This window comes from Lichenostomus cassidix, chromosome 4 (assembly GCF_008360975.1).
Source record: "Lichenostomus cassidix isolate B80296 chromosome 4, HeHo_3.0, whole genome shotgun sequence".
Taxonomy (NCBI): Eukaryota; Metazoa; Chordata; class Aves; order Passeriformes; family Meliphagidae; genus Lichenostomus; species Lichenostomus cassidix.
The window spans coordinates 9,309,905-9,337,556 of record NC_139484.1 but is presented as its reverse complement, the minus strand read 5'-3'; the positions used below and the strand labels follow the sequence as shown (position 1 = coordinate 9,337,556).

At 37.4% G+C, this 27,652-nt stretch overlaps 1 protein-coding gene across 11 annotated transcripts in view; it reads right to left on the bottom strand.

The window, feature by feature from the left end:
* The window catches only part of BLTP1 (bridge-like lipid transfer protein family member 1), an 89,374-nt gene that overhangs the window by 40,698 nt on the left and 21,024 nt on the right, over positions 1 to 27,652 (bottom strand). For all 11 annotated transcript variants that reach the window (XM_085057820.1, XM_085057819.1, XM_085057821.1 and 8 more), the window contains exons 9-38: positions 27,413 to 27,492; positions 26,863 to 27,013; positions 25,151 to 25,307; positions 24,333 to 24,411; positions 23,955 to 24,046; positions 22,986 to 23,103; positions 22,057 to 22,212; positions 21,553 to 21,650; positions 20,395 to 20,573; positions 20,136 to 20,242; positions 17,836 to 18,044; positions 15,158 to 15,385; positions 14,445 to 14,582; positions 13,999 to 14,175; positions 12,350 to 12,478; positions 12,016 to 12,135; positions 10,129 to 10,406; positions 9,762 to 10,012; positions 9,059 to 9,317; positions 7,837 to 8,680; positions 6,967 to 7,037; positions 6,312 to 6,485; positions 5,907 to 6,027; positions 4,947 to 5,093; positions 4,422 to 4,549; positions 4,108 to 4,310; positions 2,223 to 2,420; positions 1,409 to 1,620; positions 1,038 to 1,189; positions 17 to 167 (exon numbers count right to left, since the gene is read on the bottom strand). In XM_085057820.1, the coding sequence (XP_084913946.1) occupies positions 17 to 167; positions 1,038 to 1,189; positions 1,409 to 1,620; positions 2,223 to 2,420; positions 4,108 to 4,310; positions 4,422 to 4,549; positions 4,947 to 5,093; positions 5,907 to 6,027; positions 6,312 to 6,485; positions 6,967 to 7,037; positions 7,837 to 8,680; positions 9,059 to 9,317; positions 9,762 to 10,012; positions 10,129 to 10,406; positions 12,016 to 12,135; positions 12,350 to 12,478; positions 13,999 to 14,175; positions 14,445 to 14,582; positions 15,158 to 15,385; positions 17,836 to 18,044; positions 20,136 to 20,242; positions 20,395 to 20,573; positions 21,553 to 21,650; positions 22,057 to 22,212; positions 22,986 to 23,103; positions 23,955 to 24,046; positions 24,333 to 24,411; positions 25,151 to 25,307; positions 26,863 to 27,013; positions 27,413 to 27,492 (5,407 nt within the window). The remainder of the gene's footprint in view (positions 1 to 16; positions 168 to 1,037; positions 1,190 to 1,408; positions 1,621 to 2,222; positions 2,421 to 4,107; positions 4,311 to 4,421; positions 4,550 to 4,946; positions 5,094 to 5,906; positions 6,028 to 6,311; positions 6,486 to 6,966; positions 7,038 to 7,836; positions 8,681 to 9,058; positions 9,318 to 9,761; positions 10,013 to 10,128; positions 10,407 to 12,015; positions 12,136 to 12,349; positions 12,479 to 13,998; positions 14,176 to 14,444; positions 14,583 to 15,157; positions 15,386 to 17,835; positions 18,045 to 20,135; positions 20,243 to 20,394; positions 20,574 to 21,552; positions 21,651 to 22,056; positions 22,213 to 22,985; positions 23,104 to 23,954; positions 24,047 to 24,332; positions 24,412 to 25,150; positions 25,308 to 26,862; positions 27,014 to 27,412; positions 27,493 to 27,652) is intronic.

The following is a 27,652-nucleotide window of genomic DNA, read 5'->3' as shown; positions in this document are numbered from 1 at the left end:
TACAAAGGTAATTTACCTCTAGAGCTTCTGTCATAATGCACCCCATAACAGCACAAATTCTCAAGGTTCCTTCAGTTTCCAGTTTATTTAATGATGATTTCACTTGATCAATGGGAACAAGCCAAGCACCAACTGCAGGCGTTGCAGTGCTCAGGAGGTTCAGCTGCCTGAGGAGAAAAATAAAGAGAAAGGGGTGTTCACAGTCAGCAGCAGCAATCAGCAGGATTTTCTGATGCTGTTACGAACAACAGTCAGATGAAGTGGGACACTGATGCAAAGTAATAAACATAGAGTTACTGCACAGAAAACAAGAACTGGCAAGAAGTACCTAAGGCAATTTTTGTTTTATTCACTTAAACACTCATGATTCTTCCCACTTCTGCTACTCCTATTCCTTCCTTTTCCCACTTGGTCCCCTACTGAAATCATACAGTTTGAAATTCTCATCACTGACTGAATCCCACAACAAACTGTTACATGTCATGAGGGACTTCGGCCAAAGGGCTGAGGCAAGAGTATTAGCCAAGTATTTCCTAATGTATTACTTTATACTGACAGACTGAAATATTTGGCTTATTCTACATATATAAAATGAAAAACCTGTATCAGAAGGACATGTGTTGAACTCTATAGTGCAGTGGCAGTAAGATCATGGATGATATCAGATTAAATACCCAAAGCAGTTCTCTTCACTAGCATCTCACATACTCAAAACAAATAACCCTTCCCTGCCTTTCTTCCTCATACATGTCCATCTCACCAGAATTGTGAGAGGGTTTTTTTTTGGTTTGTTTGTTTTTCAGTCTTACATTTCTTCTTTTAATCATGTCTAGCTAAAAATTTTCTAGCAGCACTTCCATATAAATTACAAGAAAAAAACTGAAGCAAGAGTTACAATGATATATACAAACCCCAACATTTTCATTTCCAGAGAAGCTTCAAATTATTGAAACTCCATTCAGAATCTAGCAAATACAAATGCAACTTAACAAAGCAGAACTGCCACTTTCTCTCTTTTAAATCATGGAAAAGTATACCTTGAATATATATGGGCTGGAGAGCGCACATTGGTAGGGGCTGCGAAACTAAACCAAATTTCTTTGATTGTCAACTTCATGCTGCAGGAGTCAGGGGGAGGAGGCATCAAGGGGATATCTTTTTTCAGATCATCAGATTCAACACCTTCATCCTTAAAAAAAAAGGAATCATGAAGCCAGAAGGGAAATTGTTTTCCAAAATTATTACACTGAAAAGCACTAATACACCATACTACGCTGTTTCATAGGCATTTAGACAAAGAAAAATGAATTAATGGTGCCTACTAACTCTCCCAAGGGACCCTGCAAAAAGCTGCAAGTTTAGTGTCTAAGTAGATATGACCAATCATTTCTACTCAATATGTACATACCTGCTCATCTGAAACTGAATTTCCATTAATATCTGACGAGGGACTTATTCTGTCACAAGGGAGGTTATCTTCAGACACATCAGTGTTGTAACCACTACCAGTTGGGGAATCGGAGGAGTTGTTTGATGCAAGCAATCCACCTCTCTCTGTGTCTCTTGATTTACCCATGACTCCAAATGTGTTATACAGCACTGCCCCAGACTGTCTTCCCCCTGTAAAAGTACCCAGATTGTAAAAACTTGCAGCACATAAACAGCTGTAAGTTATGTCCCATAGAAAAGATCTGCACTTAAGCAGAGAAATGCACATGGTTTTGGTTAAACAAGATGCATTAACATTTTATACAACAACTTATGGCTACAATTTTGAGTCCCTGATGGTTTGTTACAAGTAGATGAAGAGAACTCACATGAAGAGTGTTTTTAAGTAGTACTCCCTGAAAAAAATCATTTGGATTATAGAAAATACATATGTACTGTGGGAGTTTTTCTTTTTGAAGCAAGCTTTCCCCTCCCAGAGCAAAACTCTGGCTCTATAATGCACTTACTGTGGTTAAAGTGAGGATTGGGATCAGTGAAGGCATCAATTTCAACCTTAAGTTCGGAAACTGATGAAAGCAGTTTATATGAAATTATTTCATACACCATTGTAAGTGGTACAAGCCATGTAATGTAATTTACCACAGATATGTACTATTTAGTATCACCTGGAGTCAACAATTTCTAATCAAATAATTGCTAAACTAGAAGACCTAACAACAGAATTGTCAGTAATCTCATAAAACAAAGTCATATAAAGCCTTTAAAAGCTTTACCTTTTATAGTTAAATTTTCAATTCCACACTCAAACATTATCCAACCCCACTTCTCTTGACTAGGACCTATTCGAGCTACATCTGGAACAGCTTGTTGATCTGTTTCATCCACAAATGCAAACTCATCCAACTCTTCCAAAGTAAAAAGAACTTTTGATTTCCCAAAAGGAATAGCTGTTATTGCACAAGTTCCAATATCTGTGAAAATAAACATATTTACTACTTTGTTACAAAATGGAAAAAGCATTACATCTTCAAACAGCTCTTAAGTTTAGAGTGTTTTGGGGGAATTATCCCTTTAATATTCCTCAAATGGGGGCAGGGAGAAAGAAAGAAAAAAGTTAAAGCACAAGCAAGAAAAGGAAGCATAATAATAGGGAAAAGGAGTAAATATGGGCAGGATAATTTTTTGGTATGTAAATATGGGCAAGATAATTTTTTAGATTTGGAAAAAATCCAAGGACTGAGCAACACAAAGCCTCAAGATATTCTCCATCCTAACACAGCTGCCTTCTTCACCTTTTTGTAGAGTCATGATTCCAACTTAATTCTTGCTTGGAAGCATGTCTGTGTCTGTTTTGGGAAGATGTCAAGCACTAAGTCTCACTGATTCCCAAGAAAATCCAGCCTCAAGCAGCTCTTAATTTATTATGATCTTAGCTGTCTCACATCCAGGAGTGCACCATGCCACCTCCATTTCTTTGATGTTAGTATGTAGCTTAATTATAAATCCTTTCTTCTAGTGACATTTCTGAAGAAACATTTTAAATAATTTTATACCTAAATGTCAAATATCTGAGGAAAAGAACTACACTGAGTCACTTTATATCCCTTCCAATCCTTACTCTCCGCCTCCAATTTATAACTGCATCTGCTTTTGAAGTATACATGAAATGCTAAGATCCTTAGAAAGGCTTTTCTCAACCTTTTAAATATAAGATGATGAGTTTCCTTGGTTAGTATTCCAAAATTGGCCTTCTTCAACGTCTGCAGCATACCTGACACAGGGCACTACTGCTAAGATTCTACCCATAACTAAGTAAAAATGGAGGAAACCATTTTAGTAGTCTCTTAATGCTTTTGTTTTCATCCAATTTCATTTGCTCACTCATCTTTGCAAAGCAATGGGGTTTTTTTTGTTATTTATTTGTAGTGTATTTTTTAATCATACTGCCTTTACAGAGTACTTCCTCATGTCTAAAGACTCTTGTTCATTATGGGACAGAGTAAAAACTGGTAGAGATTACACCAAAATTAAATCAGTTTAACAAAAGCTGCCTCTACTTTTGGTCATCTTCTCTTGGTTAGTTTTTCCAGGATCAGAAGTAATAGCAAAATTTAATTCACAGCTTCTTGAAGGCATTTCCTTAACACAAACAAGAAGGAAGACAATTGAGTAGATCTCATTTTTAGTTTTACAGTCACTAGAGTTAAAAATCTACAGTCTGTCATGCTGAAATTGCTGATACAATAGGCACATGAATTGAAAGTGTTAGAAAATAGTAAGAAAGCGAATAAGTGTGACTCATTCCCTGCATAATGTGACAAAAACATGGTAGCTGAAAAGAGAAACTGGGAGGAAGGGAGCTCAGGCCTCAAATTCCAGCAGTGTAGGTCAATATTTACAGTGCAACACATCTGCCACAAAAACTGCTTAGAAGTTTGTCTTGACAGCTTTTAGTCTGCTCAAGTTTAAATGTAGCACTTAGTGGAATAATTGAAAATAATTCCTCCTAAACTTCTTTTTCAATTATCTGCAAAACCTCCAGGTACATATGGCTTTTTATCTGGGTTGATAAAAAACCTACAACCAAACTACAAGATCAACTCTAACCACTTGCTTCTATTAAAACTGGTATTTCCACGATTTAATATTATTTAATACCTGTTGTATCAAGGCCTCTTAGCTGTCCATGAACACGATGGATGTTCAATTTAGCAGCAATTTCTTTTCCTTTTTCTGCTCCAGAATTGGATCTCAGTGAGCCAGAAGACTGGGGCTGCATTTTGCTGGTTTGGATGTAACGATCAAATGTGACAGAATTCCTCCCAGTTTCTGCATTGTTCGAAGCCTCCTCAACTATACCCCTTTTCAATATCAGGGAGAAAAAACAATTAAGCAAATCTCATGATAAACAAAAATATTCAAATAAAATATGTCTAAAGTTTATGGCACATAGTGACATATACGATTCTTACCTGTTCATACGAACTTGAGTAGCAATTCTATCAAAACACAAAGCTACTAAGGAAACATGAGTCACTGTTTTACTGGAAGAAACTCCTGGGGATTCATCCACAGATGCTTGTAGTAAACACAGGTTCACCTATACATAAAGTTCCATCAAAGAGTAAAGACATTTAGAAAAATATGTTACATTAGGTACATATCACTAATTTCTGATACAATCTTGTCTTAGACATTCAGTAAAAAGAAAAATAAAACCAGTAAAATAAAAAATAAAACTATCACACCTAGACCACCCAAGAACATAATTTAAAGACATGGCAGCCAGTCACCCCTACAGTGGTTGCTATTTAATTACAGAACATCCACCATCACAAAATTGAGCAGCTCCAAAACAGCCTATCCTGCTCCAAAGTTTAGCCGTCTAGCACAAATGCACAGCCCCACTTCAGCTTTTGGGGAACAAACAGGGATCAAAAATAAGGGTCATTTTGTCAGGCACATGCCTACTAATAAGCTAAACAAACAGTTGTTACCTTTGGAACTGTAACATTGGCCTGAAGACCTTTAATTGTCACATTATCTTGCTTAAGCGAGAGATTGGCCTGTGCTGGTCCCTGGTTTGTTGTTCCTGTTGTGGTGGTGTCTATTTTTGTTCCTCTGATGTCCTGCTTCGAAGATAACTTGGAGAGGGGGGAAAAAATTTATTGGCACTGAAACTCAAGAGCTGCTAAGCTCAGGAGTAACAGGACATTTTATTAGCACTGAAGCAGCAAGAGATTCTGACTTTATCTAAAGCAATTTACCACAATTTCCAGAACAAGGGCTGAAGCACTTAGAGGCATAGTAGGTCTAAAACCATAAGGACAGCAGTGCCATTCTGCAGTAAACCTTCTAACAACCAGACTTCAGCTGAATGTTTGAATTCTACACATGTAACTTATATAAAACAACTTATTATGAAGCAAATTATTAGTGTCCACTACACTGTGAAGTCTAAGAAATCATAAAATATAAATATGGCCATTACCTTGGACAGAAAGAACTCTTAATTCTATAGAACTACCATACAATTCTTTTCAAGGTGAATTAATTTTTTAAGGTCTCAGATGAACTGCAAAAAAACCCACAGGCACTTTCAAAGCTCTCCTCAACTACTGTAAAATAATAAATAACGTCTCACTGAGGTGAATATAATACTTAAGAATATCAGTTATAGTAATTTCAAAGAACAGAATGTGGGATTTGATCTCATGTAAATCACTATAGTTATGAACAAGACCATCCAAAACAGAAAAACTTCAATCCTGGAAGAGATTTCTGGTCAGTTAAAGACCATGTAATAAGAGTTGATTATAAAAATGCATCTAAGTATGCATCCCAAATTAATATAGCATTTAGCTACTATAACTCAAACCACTTAACTTTTTCTACATAAGATACAGGAAAGAGCATTCTTTCAAATCCATGTGGATTTTCCTTATTCCCTCTCTTACATTTTCTGAGAAGCTGGTCTTGCTGTTCTGCACAGCATCCCTCAAGACTTTGCAGTGCAGGTCATCCACGATTGCTGCCGGGTGCCGGGAGCTGGCACAGTGCACCATGGCCTCGATGTACCTGCGAGAGGAAATTGGCTACAAGAGACTGTTCAAACTCCCAGCTTCACATGGTTCACCATCAACCACCCGTAATTAACACTACAGAGGAAAAAATAAGCACTGACAGACACAAAGGGCACTTCCCATTCTTCCAGCTACCTCATAGGAAATGCAGAATTACATCCGCTGGGCACCAGGTCCTGCAGTTCCATCACTCACGTTTTTCAATCCTTTACCTAAACTTTTGCCACACAAAACAGCTGTGATTTTAGACAATTTTTAGTATCATCAAAATTAAATTACCTATCCAGTGCCTCTGCTACAAGAGGAGTCAGAACTACATCTACAGTTCCTTTTACTTCCACTATTGCCGTTGTCCGTGTCTGGAAGACAGGGTGATCCAATGTCCATTCCTCTGTTATGGTTTCATCATCTGTATTCTCTGCAGACTTCTTATCCAAAGGAGTGTAAGGTGTGCTAAACAAGTCAAATACACATCAATGATCAGGCTTTGTAAAAACAAATACAGAAGTGGTCTGGTATCATTTTCATTCTTAGTAACATCCATATAATGGCAGGTTTCTCCTACAATATGGCTTAGAAAGCATACAAGTATAATACCAGGGCAAGGCCCTCCCTAGATTCAAGTTTGGCTTTTGGCAAAGAAATGGACACTTGCCATTAGCACCTTCCAAATTCATCTAAATTAAATCACTATTTGTAATCTTGAAAGTGTACAAGTGAAATAATTTAATGCTTGCACTGTGTACTTTCTTTTTGACCAAACCCAAATATTTCATAGCAGCATGATCTGTTCTGATATAGATGTGGTACTGAAAACTACTGGTATAAATCAACTTTTGAAAGGGCTAGCAGGAGCCAAAATGTTTAAGAAGAGTATCAGGAAAATCCTACTCTTGAAAAATATATTAATAATGCCAGATTGTATTCAACTTACTTAGACGTTGATCCTGTAAGCTGCATGCCTCTGTCCAGTAATGAATTAGCTGTGAGACCCTGTTTAACAATCTAAGATAAAAGTGCAAAGAAATGTATTACATTCCTTCCATATATGAAGGAAAAAAAAAAAAATCAAGGAATCAAAATATTTCCCTTAAACCTTTTTTCTTAAAAGAATCCCTTAGAAGCAGATTCTCCAATATAGGATACAGGAACTCCCAGGTTTACCTTTTAAATTCCTTGAAAAATCAGATTACACAGCTTTTACATTAACACTGCTTTAAAAAAACCTTAAAATACTAATCTACAAAAGGTTTGCATGGACACAAACCTTTTCTGCAAAATTATAACAAATTCAATTCCAGAGCTCAAACACCTATTTTCTACCAAGTAATTTCCATTATTTTTCATGTATTTCATTTCAGGTCCTTCCTTAAGCATGTACGCTCAGGTCATTTAAAAATATCTTTTCCTAATTGTGAGTTGCAATTTTATTTTGAAATAAAGCACTTGGAGCCAAATTCATACTTTATCAGTCTCAAATGTACTTCTACTGCAGTTTTGTAAAACATATTTTAAACAAAACTCACATAAATATCCTTCAGCTGCATAGCAGTCAACAGGCAGCATTTTTAAGTGCAGCAATGATAATTCAGAACACATATCCACAAACCTGTAATTCCATCTTTTTTTGTCCACAACCTCCCAGCCACTCAGCCCTGTGATCTGAAGTCAGAAATTCAAGCTATTCCTTAACTAAAAGCAAAGAAATTTCAAGTTTCTTGTAGCTTATTCACACAGCTGGTACTAAGCCATTTTAAGTTATTTTGAACTCTTACTCCTTTATCTACTCCTCCATCTTCCATACCTTAAAAGTTGGGACCGTAAGCTGCTCAAATAATGATGAACTTTCTTCACTCGTTGGTGTGTCGAGGTCTAAAGGACGATGTAATGAGGATTTTGAAGTTCTTTTGTTAGTTGGATGCTTTACTGACCAGTTGACCACCTGGAACTGCGTAAGATAATTTTGGTAACATGCCATTACGGGCTGCTGGGAAGTTATTTGCTCACGTTCCACAGTCTTCTCAGAGTCCAGGACATACATGTTGTCAATGTGCTCATCATCTCCTCCCAGAGCTGAAACAAATGAAGCCTGGGAAGGATGAGTCTTAATTGGCAACGTTTTCATATCCTGACTCATTTCTCCATGGACTGTGCTTGTTAAGGGCCCTTCCACGCTGTGATAAATAGAGCCCCTACTGTATTCAGTTTTCTGAGCTTGCTTTTTTCTCTTCTTCCTCCCTGGATAGGTTCCTGGACCTTCATCACTGCTTATTGGCTCAAACTCTTCTGCAGCTGAAAAATAAGCCTCGCTATCTGCCATGGACATGCTGGAATCCATCGAGCGGTACTGGTGGAAGGAGTTTGAATCTGCTGATGGAGTGTAGGGGAAAGAGCCAAAGCTCCTCCTCTGCTTTGGAGAGTCCAGGACGTTCTCATCGCTGCGGGACACGTCGCTGCTGAACTGCACTCCCACTGGGACAGGCTGCTTGTCTCCATAGAAAGCTGCTGTGAGGCTCTTGGTGCTCCCGAGACGCGTGGAGCACACGGATGATTGTCTTTTCAGGGGGGATCTTATGGGAGACTGGCCAACAGGCCTCTCCTGGGGGCCAGGGGATGCAGGACGGCCCTCTGCACCCTCCACTGTGACACTGGGAATGAAAATTCACAGTTTACTTGCTTATTTCATTACTAATGCTTCTCTTCCTACACTGCAGAAGCTGTCAAATGCATCAGTGACTTTTTATTAGCATAGCCATTATTTTCATAATGCTGGTTACATACTGAATTCTGTCACTTGTCTACATAAAACCAAACATTTAACAGCAAGTGCTGGTGTCTTTACATGCTGGGTTTTCTCCCTAATCAAGTAAGCATCCCCTATCAAGGATCCAAATTGGCACTCAAACTAGGAAACATATTTTAGCAACACCACTACTGCTTTATAAGTTGCTAAATCTAAAGTTTTTCTTCCATCTTAAAGCATTCAAGAGTTGAATTATGTGCCTACCCAGACAGAGAGTACTAACCTCCCACGGCCATCTTCCCTTTTTGCACTGGGCAGGAACTCCTTCTGTCCCAGGTGATCCTCAGCAGTGGATGATGGGCTGTCCTTCTCCCCTGCAAGCAAGGGCAGTGCAGCACTAGAGCTGCTCGTTTCCTCCGAAGAGGATGAGGAGCTGTGGGAGCGCAGCGGCACTTGGAGGCTCAGGTGTTGTGCTTTCCTTTCCATTTCTATACCCACAGATCTGCAGTCCCAATCTTTTCTTTTGACACCATTGGCTTTACCTAGGATCAGGGACGGAAAAGGAAAACTGAATGTCTGATAACACAACTGCAATGGACTCTACCCTGCCTACTGAAATAAAAATCCCTATTAAATAAAAGCCTTAGTTTTGAAATGTATGTGCATGCTAGCATACTGTACTGACAAAAATCAATAAAATCATGTCAACAAAACATCAGATTGTCTTGGTCGGCTGTTTTCTAGGTAAGTAGAACAGAAACAAGTCAAAAAACTCCTTTTGATTCAGAAAGGAGTTGCATGTTAATACAAGAATTCAGCATATGAAAGCTTGCTCAAGCCCTGGCTGCGTTTAAAAGAGGTCAGGCCACAAGAGCACAAGCAGTTCTACTTATTAACTTGATTCATAAACACTATAAATACTGACAAGTTAGGAAATTATACTTTTGGACAAAATAGAGCAAAAATACAGTACAGAGCATTCTCACCATCTAAAATTTTAGGAATCTCCTTGGTAATTATCCATTCTCCTGGCTGCAGTAAAGACTGCCCATAAAACATATCAGATTCTGCACTTGTGCTTGAGAAAGCAGAACTGCTTGAAGGTGTCAGTTCCTCAAGTTTGAAAAAATCCAGTCCCGTTAAGGTGCCACCGAAGAATCGACAACCACCGAGACAGCCACACTTGTTCTTGCTTCTCTTATTTCTCAAATTATCATCAGGCCACAAAAACCACAACCTACAGAAGGCAGAAGACCAGAAAACAAAACAAAAACATGACCACATTGAAGCTCAGTGAAAGCAAGATTAAAAGATATCCCTCTCAAATGCACCTCCCTCAACCGCATCTCTCACCTCTTGGCTCGGTTATCGTGCGTTTCCAAGAAATGCCTCTGCGCTTCGTGTTTAGAAGGATGATCTGCAGCTAAAGCAATGTCAGCAGTGATGAGGCCCAGGTTGACAGAGCCAGCTTCGAGCCAATATGCCCTCCTCAGTATAGGTTGAAGGCCAGTTCTGCAGTTGTTCGCCTGCTCAACATATTGTCTGAGCTGAAGGTCTTGGATGGCAGCGCTGACACCTTCCCCGACAGACTGGTTGTGGAGGTTGCAGTTTGCAATGCGTATGGCACCCATCTGAAAACAAGATTTAAACAAGAACTCTGAGTTTTTGTCAGTGAAACAAAGGAAGAATGGCCTTAAACCAGTTAACACATCAGCCCAAACAGTTAACACGTACCACAGCCCGAAAAGATCTCAGTAAACTTCTCTCCAGGGAAGCAATTTTATATGCAGGTAAGCACACACACAAAAGAAGGCAAGCTTGGAAATTAATCTCAAACAGCTTTTACAGAACAAAAATAAAATATTTACTTAAAAGCATCCTTTTGTAAACAGCTCAAAAAAGAAAACTTTCAATAGATGTTGTAATGAAACTTTAAAAAAATTAAATCATTTACTTCGTCACTGTCATCTAAAAACCAAGAAATCTGAAATTTTCAAGCTTGCTTAGTCTTCAAACTTGTCTTCCAACATGAAGACATGGAACCAAGTTTCCTGCACAGCTTGAGTCCTCTCCAAAATGTCACCAGGAAGCACCTGAAATTTCAGATTGAGTTTTCCAACTCAAAACCAAGGAAAGCTGAAAGACAACCCAGCCATGGAAGAGCTACCCACAGGGTTAATATTAAATTATTACTTCTCATCTTTGTCACGTATTATAAAGGACCACTGCAAAACTACTTTTTTTTTTTTAAATTGAATGAAACACATTCAGGATATAATTTTCTAGAGTGGTTCAGGTTATTAAGCTGCCTTTGAAAATACTGCCATTCATATTTTTGCCTGCAGACACAGTTAATATTTATGATGGTACTTTTTAATATTGGATTCAAAAGAATTTGGAGGCTCAAATGTATTATACTGCCACAGGGCAGCAAGCCATTCAAATGATTATCATTAAAAATGTCTAAAATAATTACCACTGCTCTTTAGTTAGATTCTTGCTCATAATGTGAAGCTGTACCCAAAACTTTTAATTTTAAGTCTACCATTTAAAACTGAATTTATTAGCTAACAGCACAGCTACTACTCAGTTATATCAGCATGGCAGTTTCTTCCTTTTCTGTTGTTACCGTAATTCAGCTGTCTCCAAACATATTTTGCTACAGTGAGTAAAGGAGTCCATTTTTTTTCCTGAGCAGTAGGATAATGGAGAGAATATCAGCTCTTCTCTGCACAGCCCTTTTTGAACAGAGGATTCAGCCAAGCAGTGGCACAAACAATTTTCCCCTCTCTACCAAAGATGCATCTAAATTCACGCAAGAGGATCATGAGTTATCCAACCCTGACTTGCATGTGATCCATATCAATAACTTCCACTTGCTGAATTACTAAGTCACAGCACAAGTTCTTAGCAGCTCTCAGGTACAAACACTGAGATTCATATTGCCCAGTGTGTTCCAAATTATTTTACACCAAACCTGCAGCTTCCACTTCCATTTTATTTATAACATATGATCCTCCTAACCATTTTCCAACATAATTAATGGAATTAATGAGTAGAAGCCAAATTGACCTAGTCCTGGCCTGGTCCATGATGACCTTTTATCACTTAAAGTTTTACAAATTCTGCTTAGTCCACTGCATGGAAGCAAGCCATTAATTCAGGCTCCTATTCTATCAAACAATACAAAGAACCCTATTGACAACAAAGTATTTTAGTTGGTAAGAGAACTATTTTTACCTTGATATTGGTGGCACAGCCATGTTCTACCACATACAGATCTGCTCCATCCATGGCTAGGCGTGTCATCGTGTATTTTAAGTCATCAGATGTTGGGCATGGCCCAGGCACAGAGTTCATCTGAAGGAAAAAGAAAAAGGAAGAATAAAGGAAATGGAAATACATAAATGTCTACTAGGAGCTTAATTTGTACCAACCCTTTTATTTATGTTCTGGTTAACATTCAACCTGACTGAATACTCATTGTGTCCTGCTAACACTAAGGCTGGATTTCTGAACTGTTCCAGAGAACCTGTGCACCAACAGTGAGCGGTTAAGATGGATGAAAAGGTACCTTTGGGTCACAAAAGCGGCGATCAATCCCATGCTGGCAGAGGATTACAGATTTGGGCCTCTCCAGCTCAAACTCCCGGCACACCACGTGGAACACAAAGGTCTGCCCCCATTCAAGAAGACAGGCAAGCTATAAGCAAACATGAAACAATTTCCTAAATTATTTCTTAATAAAAGGCAGCAGCTTTTGCTATTACAATGAAGTTTTAAGCTGACTGTAAAGACAGAGCTCCCCACACTTTATCACAAAGAATACCTCAAGGTACTTCACTATCATTCATCATTTAAACATCAAATTTGCTTGTATGAAAGCAACAAAGTTACATTTAGAAAGCCCAGGAGGAAACTGGCTCAACAAAACACTGCTGATTCTTGCTAGACCTAGTAATTAGCCAATTGTTGATTTAAGTCTTTTATATAGTTAGCTCGCTCATAACGGAAATGATTCATGACTGTCTGTCTCTATTATGAGAGGGAAATGGGTTTTCTTTGGCTTGCCAAAGGAAAGGGCACTTAAAATCAGCAGTAATTTAAATGGAATTTAATATAGCTATGACTGCCCTGCACAAAATCCCTCCTCCTCTGTTCAGTATAGTCCCTTCACAAATTCCTGCAATACATCACACTATGGAAGGAAAAAAGCCAATGAACCTGAAACAGCAAATTCAAGTTCTGCTCCATAGCACTGCCGACAAGTTGAAAAAAAATAAAAATCCTGTATGATGTATACAATTGAGAATAGCTTTATAAAGGAAGAAAATCCTTACGTAGTATTAAGCATTTAGAAATGTTCTTTAACCTTAGAGTACTCTGGATCAACTAAGTTTAATTTTGAACCATAGAGCAGTGGAGCAAATACTACAGATTATCTAAATCAGTGGCAGCATTTTGGGAAGCACCACAACAAATGTCTGTATATGTAGCAAGAAAATGTATCCGGAGTTTACTCTTTAGATTTACTAAACTTGTTTGTATGTTTTATTTTGATTTTATTTGCTGCAGAAGTCTCCTAATGAAATATGTGTTTAATCCTAGAAAATAATGCCAATTTTTAGAGAAATAAGAAGATGTAGTAGTGTCTTAAAATTTTGAAAATAAATAAATCAAATATAACTACTGAATAGAATGTATGTACTTTACTTAGGCCTCAGGATACACTAACAAAGCAACCTTCTTTAAAGATCTGGCAGACTACACCAGAATTAAATCAAAATGATCTGCCTGTTGTATACTTGAAGTCATTCACCTAGCTGGAAAAACATGTAACATAAATGGCAAAGTTAAAAGGGGCTAGTGCAAAGACTGATCTAACAAAATCCAATACTGGGAAAGCAAATTATGTTCCAGTGGGACCAAGCAGCAGAATTTATGCAGTGAGCAGCTACTCCTGAGGCCTGTCCATACTACACTCTCACAAATGTTCTCATTTGCCTCCTGTTTTAAAACATGACTGTGACAATGGCTTGTTTGGCATCACTTGTCCATTTACCAAAATTATTAGATTTCCAAATGATAAAGTAAAGGTTACTTAAGGCACAGATGCATCCAAACTAAGCTGAGATCATGTGCTTTCCAAAAATCCACACTACGCCAGCTTTAGAAGGAAGAAGGGTCATACTTCAGTACTTCAGAATGGTTTCTAGATGGTACCTGGGGTGCTGTAACTTTGGCTGTGAGGCTTCCAGCCTGCACATCTATCAGCCAGGCATATTCCAAAGTATCACTTCCCAGGGGCAGTCCTTCTGCAGAAAACATGGCGTGAGCACGGAGCTGCAGACCCGACAGGCTGATATGACCCTCCCGGAGCACTTCATCCACTGCAGGGCGCTGGAAGGACAAGGAAATGGAAGGCAATTCTTGGAAAACATGCAACACTAGCCTAATTTTAATCCTATTTATTTTATTGACAACATGAAAAAATACTGGACAAAAATATTTTTACAGAATATACATGAGGTTTTTCTTTAATACCTCTTTTTCTTTAATACCTCACAAGCCTTAATAAACCTCTTACAGCAGGAAAATTCCCATCAAAAAATAATTCAATTTTAAGATCAACACAGCTTCCACAGTACAGACACACAAACACTGACTACCTGATAATTGTCATTCAGAAACAAATTCACTGGAGATAGTACAAGTTGAAGCATTGTTTCTCTAAATCCCTTCTTCATCTCGAAACACAACCTCTCCAAGAAAGCTGTAGGGCACTCTGGGCCATCTGGACTGCAATGCTGAAATAAAAAATAAGCACACCTGTTTCAGAACCTGAAAATATACAATATGGTTGAAAGTTTACTATTAGTTGCAAACCTGTGAGCAGGAAGTATGCCAAATTTCCTCTAAGTGGATACTCAAGCAGAAGCTTGTGCAACTTCAAAAACCTTTTGACAATCACATAAACAGCAATTCAAACCTATTTGGGTGAACCCAATTTTTTATCCTGGGATTTTTACTCCTGGGGCTCCCTTGGAATGCAGTTGCACAGAGCAGACTGCACGACTATAAGACAATTTTGCTAATTAGTAGAGGAATCATAATGGCAAACCAAAAATATCACACAAATTATGTTCTGTGAATAACAAACATATTAAAAAATTATCCAGTTCTGCCTCCCAGATAAACAAAATAAATCACGTCTCAAAGTTGTTTAGACAGTCACAGTTTCAGCAGAGAGTATATACACATTTTGGTAAGCACCACACCAACTACATGCTCCAAGTAGTTAATTGTGAGTCCAAAATATGAAACTAAAAAAAAAAAAAAAAATTACATGAAGCAAATTCTTTTATGACTATAAAGTACTTACCACTGGCAATCTCCCATGCACTTTGTACAAATTGACAAGCATGGTGATATCCCACGGGCGTAATGTAAGAGGGTGAACGGGCTTGACTGAACCTTCATTTTCTTTTTTGTCATTTTCCACTCCAACAGCTGTCCAACCAGAGCTTGAGGATGTTGACAGGGACAAAACAGGGCTTGAAATGACCTCTTCAAAATCAGTGTACATGTCATCTTCCCCAAAATAATTTTCCTAGGACAAAGAATTGTTATGATCATAAGGAAAACAAATGAAAAACATGCAGGCCATGAATTGAAATACAAATCCAATCTTCTGTATTTTAGTCCTCCCTAAAATAAGTGGTATAGATACAATCTACAGCTAAAGGAACAGCTAAATACATAATTTTATTTTATGAAAACTGGATAGCTTAAATGTGCAAATTTAGGCCATGTGCTTTGCAGAAAATTAAGGCAGCTCAGTAGTTCTCACAGTACTGGTATTTGAGATGCATGCAAAGCAAGTAACTGAAATATTATTACTGACATTTTAAAACAGATTTCGTGCTTTTAAAGATAGATAACAGAGTAAGAACACAAAATACATCCTGCAGGAAGTCATCCTCATCCAACTTTTGAAACTTTTTTCAGCAAAGTTTGAAAAGGCAAGCCTTTTCAGCATGCTTCTAAAATATTAGGTCATAAAGATTTCTTGCTCAGGTCTAAAAGCCACCTTCTTTCTAAGTAAATCCTCTTCCGTTATCTAAGGCTACAGTAACTTTGCCAAATTCTACTGGGAAAAAGAAAATCCATCAGGTTTCTGGCAATTTGGCACATCTTCTCCCTTAAAAGAAAAGCTCAACTCTCAAGAAGAATTTTCTCGTGATAATTTTTAATAAGGCAGATCCAGCAGAGGGTGGTAGGAGCTCCACTAACTCACTTCTGGCAACTTGTGCTGTGAGTGTCAGGACCTATAAATCATTCATTTCCAGGCAACAAACCCTTATCAGGGTGTGCCACACCAAAAAGCTACCTCTCAGGATCAGAAGGCTTAACAAAGCTGCACGGGCAGTGCGTGTCCAGGGATCTCTACCCCATGCATTAAAAAAAGATCAATGAAAACAAACTGAAAACAACATTTCAACCACAAGTCAGGAAAACAAACATTAAAAAATCCTCCTAGAAATCCTTCAAGAGATGCTCCCAGCACAGCTGGACAAAAAGTTCTAAACAGAGCCACAAAAATGCTAAACAGAGCAATAAAAGCTCATTTTCAAAAACAAGCTTTTAATCTAAAATTTCTCTTGAGAACTAGAATAGAACAGCTAAATTTCATCTGAGCAATCTGCACCTAAAAAATGAAATCATTATAGAATCAAAGATCTAATGTAGCACTGTTTACACTTACCTCCAGAGGCAAAGAGCACTGAAGAAGTGCTGCTTTGATTGAAAAGCCAGAACTCTCTCATGAATTCATGGGCTTCAAAAAAAGGGCTCAATAAACAATTCAAACATGGGTTCGTTTCCTTGGTACCAGGAGAAATCAAGTCTTCAAAATGCAGTACTGGCCTAATTTTAATTCTATTTATTTTATCGACAACATGAAAAAATAATGAGCGTATCTGAAAGTCCTATACACAACAAAACAGTATTTTCTGCTTTTGTTGCTTACAGGCTATGCATAATATAAATTTATGAAAATTACTGTTTCACTGAGTCCTGATATTGATCACCTGCCTCAGAAAATTCCTCAACCTCTGCTCCAAAATGACAACCTCCAGAAGCATTACCTTAGCGTAGATCTGCACAGGTTGAAACAGATGTTCAGAGAAAAACAAATAAGCAAAAACCCACCCAAAAAAAAATCCCAAAAGCACCCCCCCAAAAAAAAAAAAAAACCAAAAAAAACCGACCACAAAAATCAACCAAACACCAAGCACTTCACTGGTATTCAAACGAAAGTGAAATGTTCAACTGCCTCTGCCTTTGTTACCACAAGGGAAGGTGAAGGAGACGGGAAGAAATTAGACTCAGACACCCTAAAAAAAAAATCAATCATAGAAGAGAACATGGCAAAAAACCACAAACACACATTCTAAAGCATAATAGATTATTGGCAAGAAAAGGATGTATAATTCTTCTCCAATATTTATTGAAGAAGCTTTTTAAATTAAGTTTATTCTCATGTCCTTCTCCACTCCCCTCCATAACCCTAAGTCCAGAAATGTCATGGATTCTAATTAAGAAAAACAACATTTGAGCGACTTAAAATGCACTAAAATCATGGGTTCTGATACTGGAGTATAGATATGCTCTAGTCATAATCATGGAACATTTTTAATTTAACTGCTGCAAAACTCAAAGGGCAAATTTTCTGCACATGTCCAGAACATACAGTATTTCTTGAAAGGCAAGTTATGCTGATATGGGTCTGTATTTAGACCCATATATGTATTTAGACCCATATACGTGTGCATGTATGTAAGAAGTCTTCTCACAAGCCTGTGAGAATTGAATTCATCCCAGCTATACCTTATCACCAAAGTCCCTCTAAACTAAACCTAGTGCCAACAAAAATGTTATCCAAAATATATCCGAATTCATATATTCTGCAGAATTCAAATTTTCCATTTCAAAACTATTTATTTCCCTCTCCTACCTGTGGCCACCCATAAATTTTATGAGTCATGCTCCTCTGCCTACCTTTATGGAGAGAAAGGCTTTGAGCAAGGGTCCATAGAGGGTTATTTGGGAATCTGGGGAGAGTTCCAGCTCCACGTGGAGCTTATCCGGGGGCAGCTCCGAGGGGTCGAGGGGAAGGCGGGTGGAAGCTGTGGGAGATGAAATCACACTGTCGGTTGTTTTCTGCGATGGCCTTAGCACAGATAACATTGTTTCTTCCATTTCTGACACTTGGGGGCAAAATAAAGTAGAGAACAGATTTTAATTACAAGTTAGGCTTCTGTTGGACAAAATACAGCAAACAGGAATGTGTATTAAATATGCAACTTATGGCAGCTACCTATCTTGGACTGTATAATTACATTAACATGCCTATGCTACAGAACTGGTTTCCCATCTCTATTAACTATGGGAAGACAAGAAAATACAGAATATTTTAGTCAATTTTAATTATGCAAGAGAAAAACAATCCCTCAAGTTCTGAAAAAAAGTATTGCACGTATTTATCTTGCTTTTGATGTTAAAGAGAGACATGCTTTCATTTCAGCAGAGCAGATTTCCCACAACCACCCAGCTACTGCAGAATAAACAAAAGAGAATAAACACGCAAAGTGCAAAGTTGTACTAAAAATCTATTCTGAACTAGTAGCTCTGTAGGCCAAAATTCTGTCTCAAGTAACTCAATTATTCTAGTCACAAAACAGTTTGGATATTCAAATATTATTTCCTACCCCTTTTTTTTCTAGTTGGAGTTAATAACAAGAAAACCCCGAAATTGTCTTTAAGTGAAGAAAGGCAACAAGAACAAAGTGAATAACTGAAGGTGTTTTGGGGATGTGAAGCGATTGCTGGAGAGTAGAGAACTCTATGGGAAAACCATCAAAAATTGATGCTCCAGCTGGAGGAAGATTTCAGGTGCCAATTGAACAGGAAGAACTGGCACACATTGAACTACAGAAACCTGCAACCAGAAACCTCTAAGACTTCAACTCACCATTATTGTCTGCAGCTCTTGTTCAATGCTTCCATTATGTTATGAGCTATAAATCAGCCAAATGCTGCAGTGAGGTGACCACTTTTTATGGAAACTACATCTTTTGAATTGCAACATTCTTCTCTGTCTCAGAGTTTTATGGACTGACTCAAAATAAAATACAGATGTTGCTACTGCAACTAACACATTCCATCAGCGCTACAGAGTAGAAGTGAGGTGGACTGTGCTGAATTATTCACCCAAGAAAGCTGCAGATGAATGAACTGTGTATGTACAAACTTCCAAATGCAGGTTTCAATTGCCACAATCACAAGTAAATGTTCACACAATGTGAAGAATGCACATTTAACACCAGCTGACAGTCTCACAAGAGCACTTAATGAACCATCTGCAAAATCAATCTTACCTCTTCTGCTTCATCCTCTAAAATTTGAGTTCTTTTAGATGTGAATTGCTGGAACTCAAACCCTAAAAATCCTATCCAGCATGTCTTCTAACACCTGTTGATTGTGGCCCATTCAAATTAGCTCTCATTATTCCTCTAACACCCCTCCTCCATCAGCTCTGCTTCTAGCATCTTAACCTGAAAGAGTTTTACTTAAACCCATAACTTGCTGCATAACTCCCTCTGCTTTTAAATTACCTTACTTTTATCTCTGCAGTCACAACTTTTTTTTGCAAGTATGTATTTATAGGATATTTGTTATTTAGAAATATTTATACAGTTAAAGAATTCCTAGATATTAGTGTTACACTGACCAGTCTAACACTCATTTCTGATGGCCATGGCTCACTTGAACAGTGCTAGCTACAATGAAATCTGAGTTTGATATCCATAACGGGAAGACAATACTATTACATCTCATATATAATGTATTCAAACATTTAAACCATAAGGTGACATCTCAACATCCAAAGGGAAGAAAAGAATTTAGAAAAAAGAATTTTAGGAAAGCTGAAGAACATGATATGGGTAAAAATATTGTACTTCCTATTTAATATACTGATGTTTAACATACCAAGTGATATTTTATCTTGTGCAACAACCCATTTAAGAAATCCACTTAGTTAAGGACAAGGAGAAGTCAACTGCAGACAGTATCCTGTTTTACACAAGGAACTGGGACACATTCTGAAATGTAGTGGCATGGAACGTTGTTGGGTTTTAAATCAAAGCCAGTGCATTTTAATGATCAACACATTCCCTTGAGACATAAAACAGCAACTCCGTTCCAAGTTCATCTCTGCAGACTGAAGCAGTGTGATCCAAAGTCCCAGCAGCTTCCCAAATGAACCATGCAAACAAGACAAACGTAGTGACACTTACAGGATTGTTTTAACTGCTCATCTGCCTTCTGAGGATAAATTGGGTGCCAGGAGTAGTCAATTGTAAACACAACACTTGGGACTGTCCAGCATTCAACCCATCCAGCCCTTTCAAAAGGAAACATCACACTTTTATTTAAAGTTCAGTACTTCCATTGAATATCTCTCAAGCAACCTCAGAAGTTCATGAATCACAAACAAAGCAAGTAAATATGAAGAGCCAATATAAGGACGTAAATACATATCCAAATAAAACTCACTCTTCTTGAGTAATGTTCCTCCACTTGGGTTTGCCTGTTTTCTGACCACTTTGGCATTCTGCAGAAATACAAGACTCAGGACTTATTTTATTGGGCTGACAATCTTTTACCAGCATAAAAAGGGAATATTTACTAGGATGACAATCTGGTAGATACAAATGAAGATCAACATCTTCTCCCTAAAATCAAACATTAACAACAGAAAAGTTAATTTACATTTACTTATGCATAATGTTCATGCTATTTTCATGTTTGTATGTGCCATCATCTTCACTTGACAGGCAAAGTTAGGCAAGAAATCTCTGTTTTTCCACCCAGTTTTAGTACAATCCCAAGAGCTCTATAGGTCTGAATGCTTACAAGTCCAGTAACTTTTCACATAACAACACACCAGAGCAATCTATAAAACATGGGCACACAGTTTTTCATGATCCCTGATCTTTTGTTCAAACCATACTGCAGAATTTAAATAAGTGAACCAAGGTTACCCCACACTGCAACTAAAAAACTTTAAAAGAAAGAAACCTGTAAAATATCACTTTCTTTGCTATCAAATTATACCAAATCAGCAACATCACCATCAACTAGTTTTTTATTTTTAGCAGGAGTAGACAGTTTCTATTTTAGGGAAGACAAGAAGTACAGTCTTTCAAAGAATTATCTGCATCTGTTAAAAACACTTGGTGATCATTTTCTATTTGACAGAACCTCTTAAAAATCTGGAAGATGGCTTTCCAAAAGGGTTTGGGGGTAGCCATTACAATATTTGATTCTACCTTTGAAAACACATTTGATTTTCCTATTTCCTAAATAGAAGGGAACAGAATGCCAAGTGATAAAACACATACACAGACACAATCTAAGTGTATACATAATAAATATACATACTAAATGTGTACCTGTTTGTATGTGTGAAGCGCATGCATGTATATTTTTTAAGAAATATCTTTATTTTTGTGTATATATAAATTAAAACCGCCTATGATTAAATGCTTCCACAAGCAAACCAAAACCATTTACTTCTGGGTTACTTAAAGAAAAATTCTAGGAACTGTAAGGGAAAAACAGTATTTTTCCTTCAGGAAAGAGCTAGTTCAAAATTTCCTGATTCAAGAAGGTAGGGAAGCTGTCTCACATTTAGAAGACAGAAGAACTTACCCTTAAGCAGAATCTAGTATTGCATGTGGTTGGAACAAAGTCAGTGAAAGGCAGAGAAAAAACGATGTTCAGGGTTTCTCCACAAGCTGCTAGATAAACTGGGAGGGAAAAGGAAAAACAAACAAATTGGTCAAAATTACTCCCTATTTTGTTCTCAGACAAAATATCAAACATACAGGTAGAAATAATTAAAAGCCATTAAAGAACTCATGACACAGAAAACTGCCATTTTAACTACAGTGTACTTAGAACAATAAATTACTGTAATCAATTATTCTGAAAGTATTTACTGCCTACAGCTTGTTCTTTCTAGAAAGATGCTGTACTTAGCACAAGGAAATTGCTGGCAAACAAAAATAACTGTAACATATATCAGGTGCTTTTCTTCACACACCAGGTTTTGGGTGTAATTCTAGTACTTTCTCTCTGTATAGATACACCATATTTTGTGAATAATTTTTGCAGTATGTTCTACTTCTTCCAAATTAAAAAAAGTGATCTCACCATTCTCCTGTTGTTTGGTGGAACAGTCAATCCAGTTGTGCTGATTTGCTGCCCAAATCATTTCAAACTGATGGAACATGATTTTGAAGTTCCACATATACGGAACAAATGAAAAAATATCAGGTGCGCTGTCACTGGACCAGTCTTGGATCAAATCTAAACCCACGCCAAGTAACAAAAGGTGAGTTAGTAGCAGTCAGGTGAGTGATTTCTTAGGATTTTAGTGCTGGAGAAGTTCATGTTGGCTCTGACCACAGCAGCAGGTTACCCTGGGTACTGTGGCACTACACAGACAACGGCTCTGGCCTCACTCAGTAGATAACTTTATTAGCATGGCACTATGCCTGCACTAATTAAACCTTCCTCCCAGCTGGGCTAATTAGCCCAGACAGCACCACATCAATGGGGCTGTATTCTTTCCATTACTGCAGCTGGAACTTCCAGCAACAGTTGGGTGGTGCTCTATCACCTTGCACTGCCTTCTTCCTCACAGCCAGAATCCTAAGGAGCAAATTACTTTTTCTCATCATCTGTCAGCTACAGAGGCACAACCCAAAGCCCAAGTAGCTGAAAATGAGCCAAGCAAAGAGAGATATCAGAGAAATCGACATCACAGGCGACAAATATTAAGCAAATCAGTAGCTGTGATAGGAGTTTTAATAAGAAATAAATTTAAGATCATTTAACATAACTGCAAATCAAATTTATTTACTAATAATTTAATTTTCTAATATCTATCATTACTCAAATGTAAGAATATAATGTACTTAGACATTTTGTAGGCATCAAGAACTTTGTCCTCAGAAACAATTTGTTGCCCTAAATACGTGAAATCAGAGAACCTGACCTTGTATAACTTGGCAAAATTTGAAAAGAAATCCCAAAGAAAGAATATTTAATTTGACATGCGATTTTAGTAAAGAGGTTACCTGTAAAGAAGCTCTTCTGAGCAAAGATGAAATGATAGGTTGCTTTATAAACCTCCAGCTCGCACTGCCATGTCTGTGGCATGTTCCATATCCGGGGATAGCTAGCATTAATATGGAACTGTGAACAAGATATTAAAGCATCAGGATTATATGAAAATATGACAATGCCTGACCCTGTATCTCAGCAGTTTTCACACATGTACCCTGTTGAATAATTCAAACTGTTTTCCTGCTGGGATGAACAGAAGGTCCTTCCAGTTTCTTAATAATTTCATCTCTCTCTCTCCTGTGTTTGAAGGTCAAGTGTTAGTGTATTCATTTATTTGGAAAGGTATACTACAAGTTTCTGATGCATCTACTGCTGCAGCTATTTAAAAACCAAAGTCTTCATCAAGAGCATCACTTTTACCAATACACCAAAAGAAAATCCCCCAGAACAGAATCTTCTTCAACCACTGATATATTGCTCAAATTCAGACATTAAAAACACTGCTCCCACTCTAATCAGGTCATTTAAAAAAACAGTAAGAAGGGTGATATACAGAATTGAAGTACTGCGGAAGTGGAATACTGGGCAAACAGAAGAATATTGCAGTATTAAATCTGTCTCAAGTAGTTAAAGAGCACTTGAGTACTTTTAAATGCTTGTGCACACATACCCTGTAGCAGAGCAAGTGCAATCATTTATTAAAGAAAGCCTGTATGAACATGCAGCTACATAGTAAATGAGACATTTGTAAATACATAATTTATACACCAAGTTAGTGCTTTTTAAGTCACTAAAGGTTACACACATGCACAATTATGTGTGTATATAAAAATTCCTTATACATTAAGGCCTAAGAAAACACATTAAAAAGACGTGTTCCTGTATTAAGAAACTAAAGACTGCTCCACAGAAAAATAAATAAGCTCTTTTTTAAAAATCCTCCAGAGACTGAAGCTTTGTTCTCATGAATGCAAACTTACAGCCAGCATTTCTGCTTCCAAGAGAGTCCTGTACTGCATACTGCTGGTGGCATCCACGTGGAGGAGCTGCCCTTTAATTGTGGGTGAATAGCCTGCCAAACAAAAGTCATCAAATCATTCAGACACAAAAACTACCCCAATATTTAAATAATTTTCACCAGTGATTTCAGCACCCTACTAACAAGAAATATCCTGATGGATACCTGCCTCAGTATCTCACAGTGAACCGTACAAGGAAGTATTTTTGTTCCCTTACACAGGAATATACATCTCAAGATTACAGAGCAAAAACACTAAAAGACATTCACACAAACAAGAATTAAGATAACTGTTCAGGAAAAACATTAGGGAAACAAATTAGGCTTAGCCTTAACTCACCATTTTCTCCTACTGTCATGGGAATATTGATTTCCAAATAGGATCCTGCACCAACGTTTACATGTACAGCATTTGTTTCCTGCATTGCAAGAAAGGAAAACAGTCCAAACATTATTCCGAGGTTTATTTATGCCTCTGGCTGTCACTACCCACACCTGGACTGAGGCACCTGAGGATTTAAGACTTTCTTGCCTTCAAAAAAATCACTCATGAACTATCAATATAAATTGATACCAAGTAACACCATTTTTAGGCTTAACAAGATCGGTAAGAGAAACAGCGTAAGATACTCTGATTCAAGGCCTGGCAGTGCAGATTAATATACAATTCTAACACTACATTTCTAACCCTTTCAGTCCCCCCAAAAAGAATAAAACAGGTGTACAATGAAGTGATGCTATATCCCATTTATAAGAAAAGCAACAAGAAAAATCCAAATCTCGACACATAACAAGTTTTGTTCCCCCCAGTATCATCTCTTCATTCAATATCAGAAGAAATTGTTTTTTCACCATGGTGAGCTTCTTCATAATTTAAGATTGCACAGGACATGTCCAGACCATGAATCCCCAAAACTGCAGGAGCTGGCATAGCTTAAGATGTATCTTTAAAGCTTAAAACAACCTTAACATAATGCCTCTCAGAATACATTTCTCTTTGAAAGGTTTGCTCATAATTATAAAAGACTAAGACAAAAATCACCCAGCTTTTAAAACCACAGTTCTGTAATAAACACCTGCAACAAGTAAAACTACACACAACCAAAAAGCATAGCCCAACCACAGTGGACAATTTCTTGATAAGGTTTCATTATTTACCCTGTTCTTGGTAAAAAGCAAATCAATGGTGGCATCTGCAATGATGTTCATCCGCAGTTCAAAAGCAAGGATCTGTCTTGGTTTCCCAGGCTGAGCAATTTCTGAGACTTTCATAACTTGGTAGTCTGGTGGGAAGAAAAATTTCCACAAGCAATCCCTAGTGGAAAAGAAGAAAAAAAAAAAAAGAGTTGTTTTTTGTTCAAAGAAAAAAAATATATATAGTTATGAATCTACTTGGTTCATTTAACTATCTTCCTTTTAGCTGAGTCTTCACACAACCAGTGGATGTGATAAGGAAGAATGTTTGTTTAAAGTCTTCATCATGGCATCCTTCCAACTCATTACTGAAATCTCCAAAAGTGTAAATGGTAAGTAGTTACTTTTGGACAAAACCCATAAATTTTAATTCAGAAGGCAAACAAACCATTTTTTTCTTCTTATTTCTAATCCCTGGATTGCAAAATCTGCAAAAAAAACCATAGTAGGAAGTAGTCTATTTTTTCTTCAGTTTGTGCATAAATAATTTATGTAAGGTCCAGAAATAAATAAAATACAAAACTTTAGGACCTCAGAATAGAAACTACATTTCTACAGATTTATTGCTGAACAGGCCATGAAATACATGAAAAGAAAAGCACAGTGATGAAGCAGCAGAACTTACATAGGTCTCAAGGGGCGGAAATCAGTCTTTCCTGCACCCAGCACCATTGTAGCAGCTTAAAATTTTCCAAAATTCCATGTTCTATCCATAACAAGATGCAAAAGTGTTCCTAGTATGTATCTATGAATCCTACACACTCTGCATATGCACTAAACTGACTTCTGCCGAGCCAGTTAAGGTTATAAAAAGCATTCCATTATAGGGCAAGCTTTCTTTGGAGTATTAAAAGTATCATTAATGATTCACTGACCTCATGTTTCTAACAAAGGGTTCTAGAAAGTGACATTTTCTCTTAAATGCACTCTCATATCTAATGACTACTCTTTGGGCTGCCATCCTCACACTCCTGAGAGACAGCAAATCCTAACAGTTTAACAGGAGAATTTGTGAAGGCCAAGTACCAGCCTGTAATTAATAGGGGAGAAGAGGGAAAGCACTGATTATGTCACTTTTACTTAATAGTCCTTTACTCTCTAAACAATCCTACTGTCCTCACCAGAAACACTCATGTGCAGAACATCCAGGGCCAAGTGAAGAACAGCAGAACTCTAGCCTAATATTTTGTATTAAAATAACTAGATAATAAATACTTTAAAGATAACATCAAGCAGTTGAGTATGCTAAGTAGGGATAAATTATTCCTCCCTCATTATTTTCATAGCCAGATTTCTGCTTCCCTAAAATTTCCTCATCAATATGCAGTTTATTCCCATATTAGCTAACAGAAGCTTGATAAATCTAAACATCACCAATCAACAAGTTAAACCTTTAGGTATGTGACACCTGATAAATAGTAAAAATAGTTTGCTCACAAAAAGAATGAACATAATCTGCTAATTTAATAATGAAAATTTGTGGAAGGCCAAACTTTGGAAAGCCAACAAGAGAAACACCAATGAATTTACTAATCTTAAACCACTACGGCAGGACTCTTCCTTCAGACTTCGTCTACCCTAACCCACACAAACTGGAAGTCTGAGCTATCACATGATGAAAACCTTAGAAAGTTCTCAGTAATACTAAATATTAATGCTGTAAATTATGGTCATACCTCTGCCTATCAGCCCAAGGCCCATAGTTGAAGTCTGTCCCTTTTCCACACACAATGTCCAAACCCCAGCATGGTGGCAGATCCTGTAATTTGCTGTCTTCATTGCTGGCTTCTCCATCATTACTTTCCTCTGTCTCCTCTGGTACAAGACCTGTATTACATAAAATAATAAACAGATTATTAAAGGAAGCTACTTTAAATTAGCATAAAAGCGTTTGCTTAAGCACAAGACAAAGTGTCCTGATGTCAGTTTTGAGACAGCTATAGTATGAAAATATCAAGACACATTTCAGTGCAGACTCCCAGTGGAAGGCCAAGAAATATGACCAAAAATGATCCAAAATTGCCACTTATCTTACACCTTACTCCTGTACACACCATTACCAAATGTGTCATCTTTGTTCAAGATTCAGGCAATACTTTAAGGACAGTCAGAGCAAAAGCATATTTATGATACTTCTATGGCTCCAAAATTTTACACCAACTCTTTCAGCATAGAGATTTTTCACCATTAAAAAAACCCCAAAACTTGGTATTAAACAGAATGTACCTGGTTCATCCATATAGTAATAAATATCAACATCATTGGACTGCATTACAACAAAACCTTCACCCATCAACCTCGGTGGTCTGTAATGAAAGAGTGCAAAGACAAAGAGTAAAAATCCGCATGCTGAGAATTAATCTTTATGGATTCAAGTAATTTTAAATGCAACATATTAAGCATAATGGATTTGCATAATGATTTGTGAAAAAACCAGATCCCTTGATCATAATGTTACTATTGTTA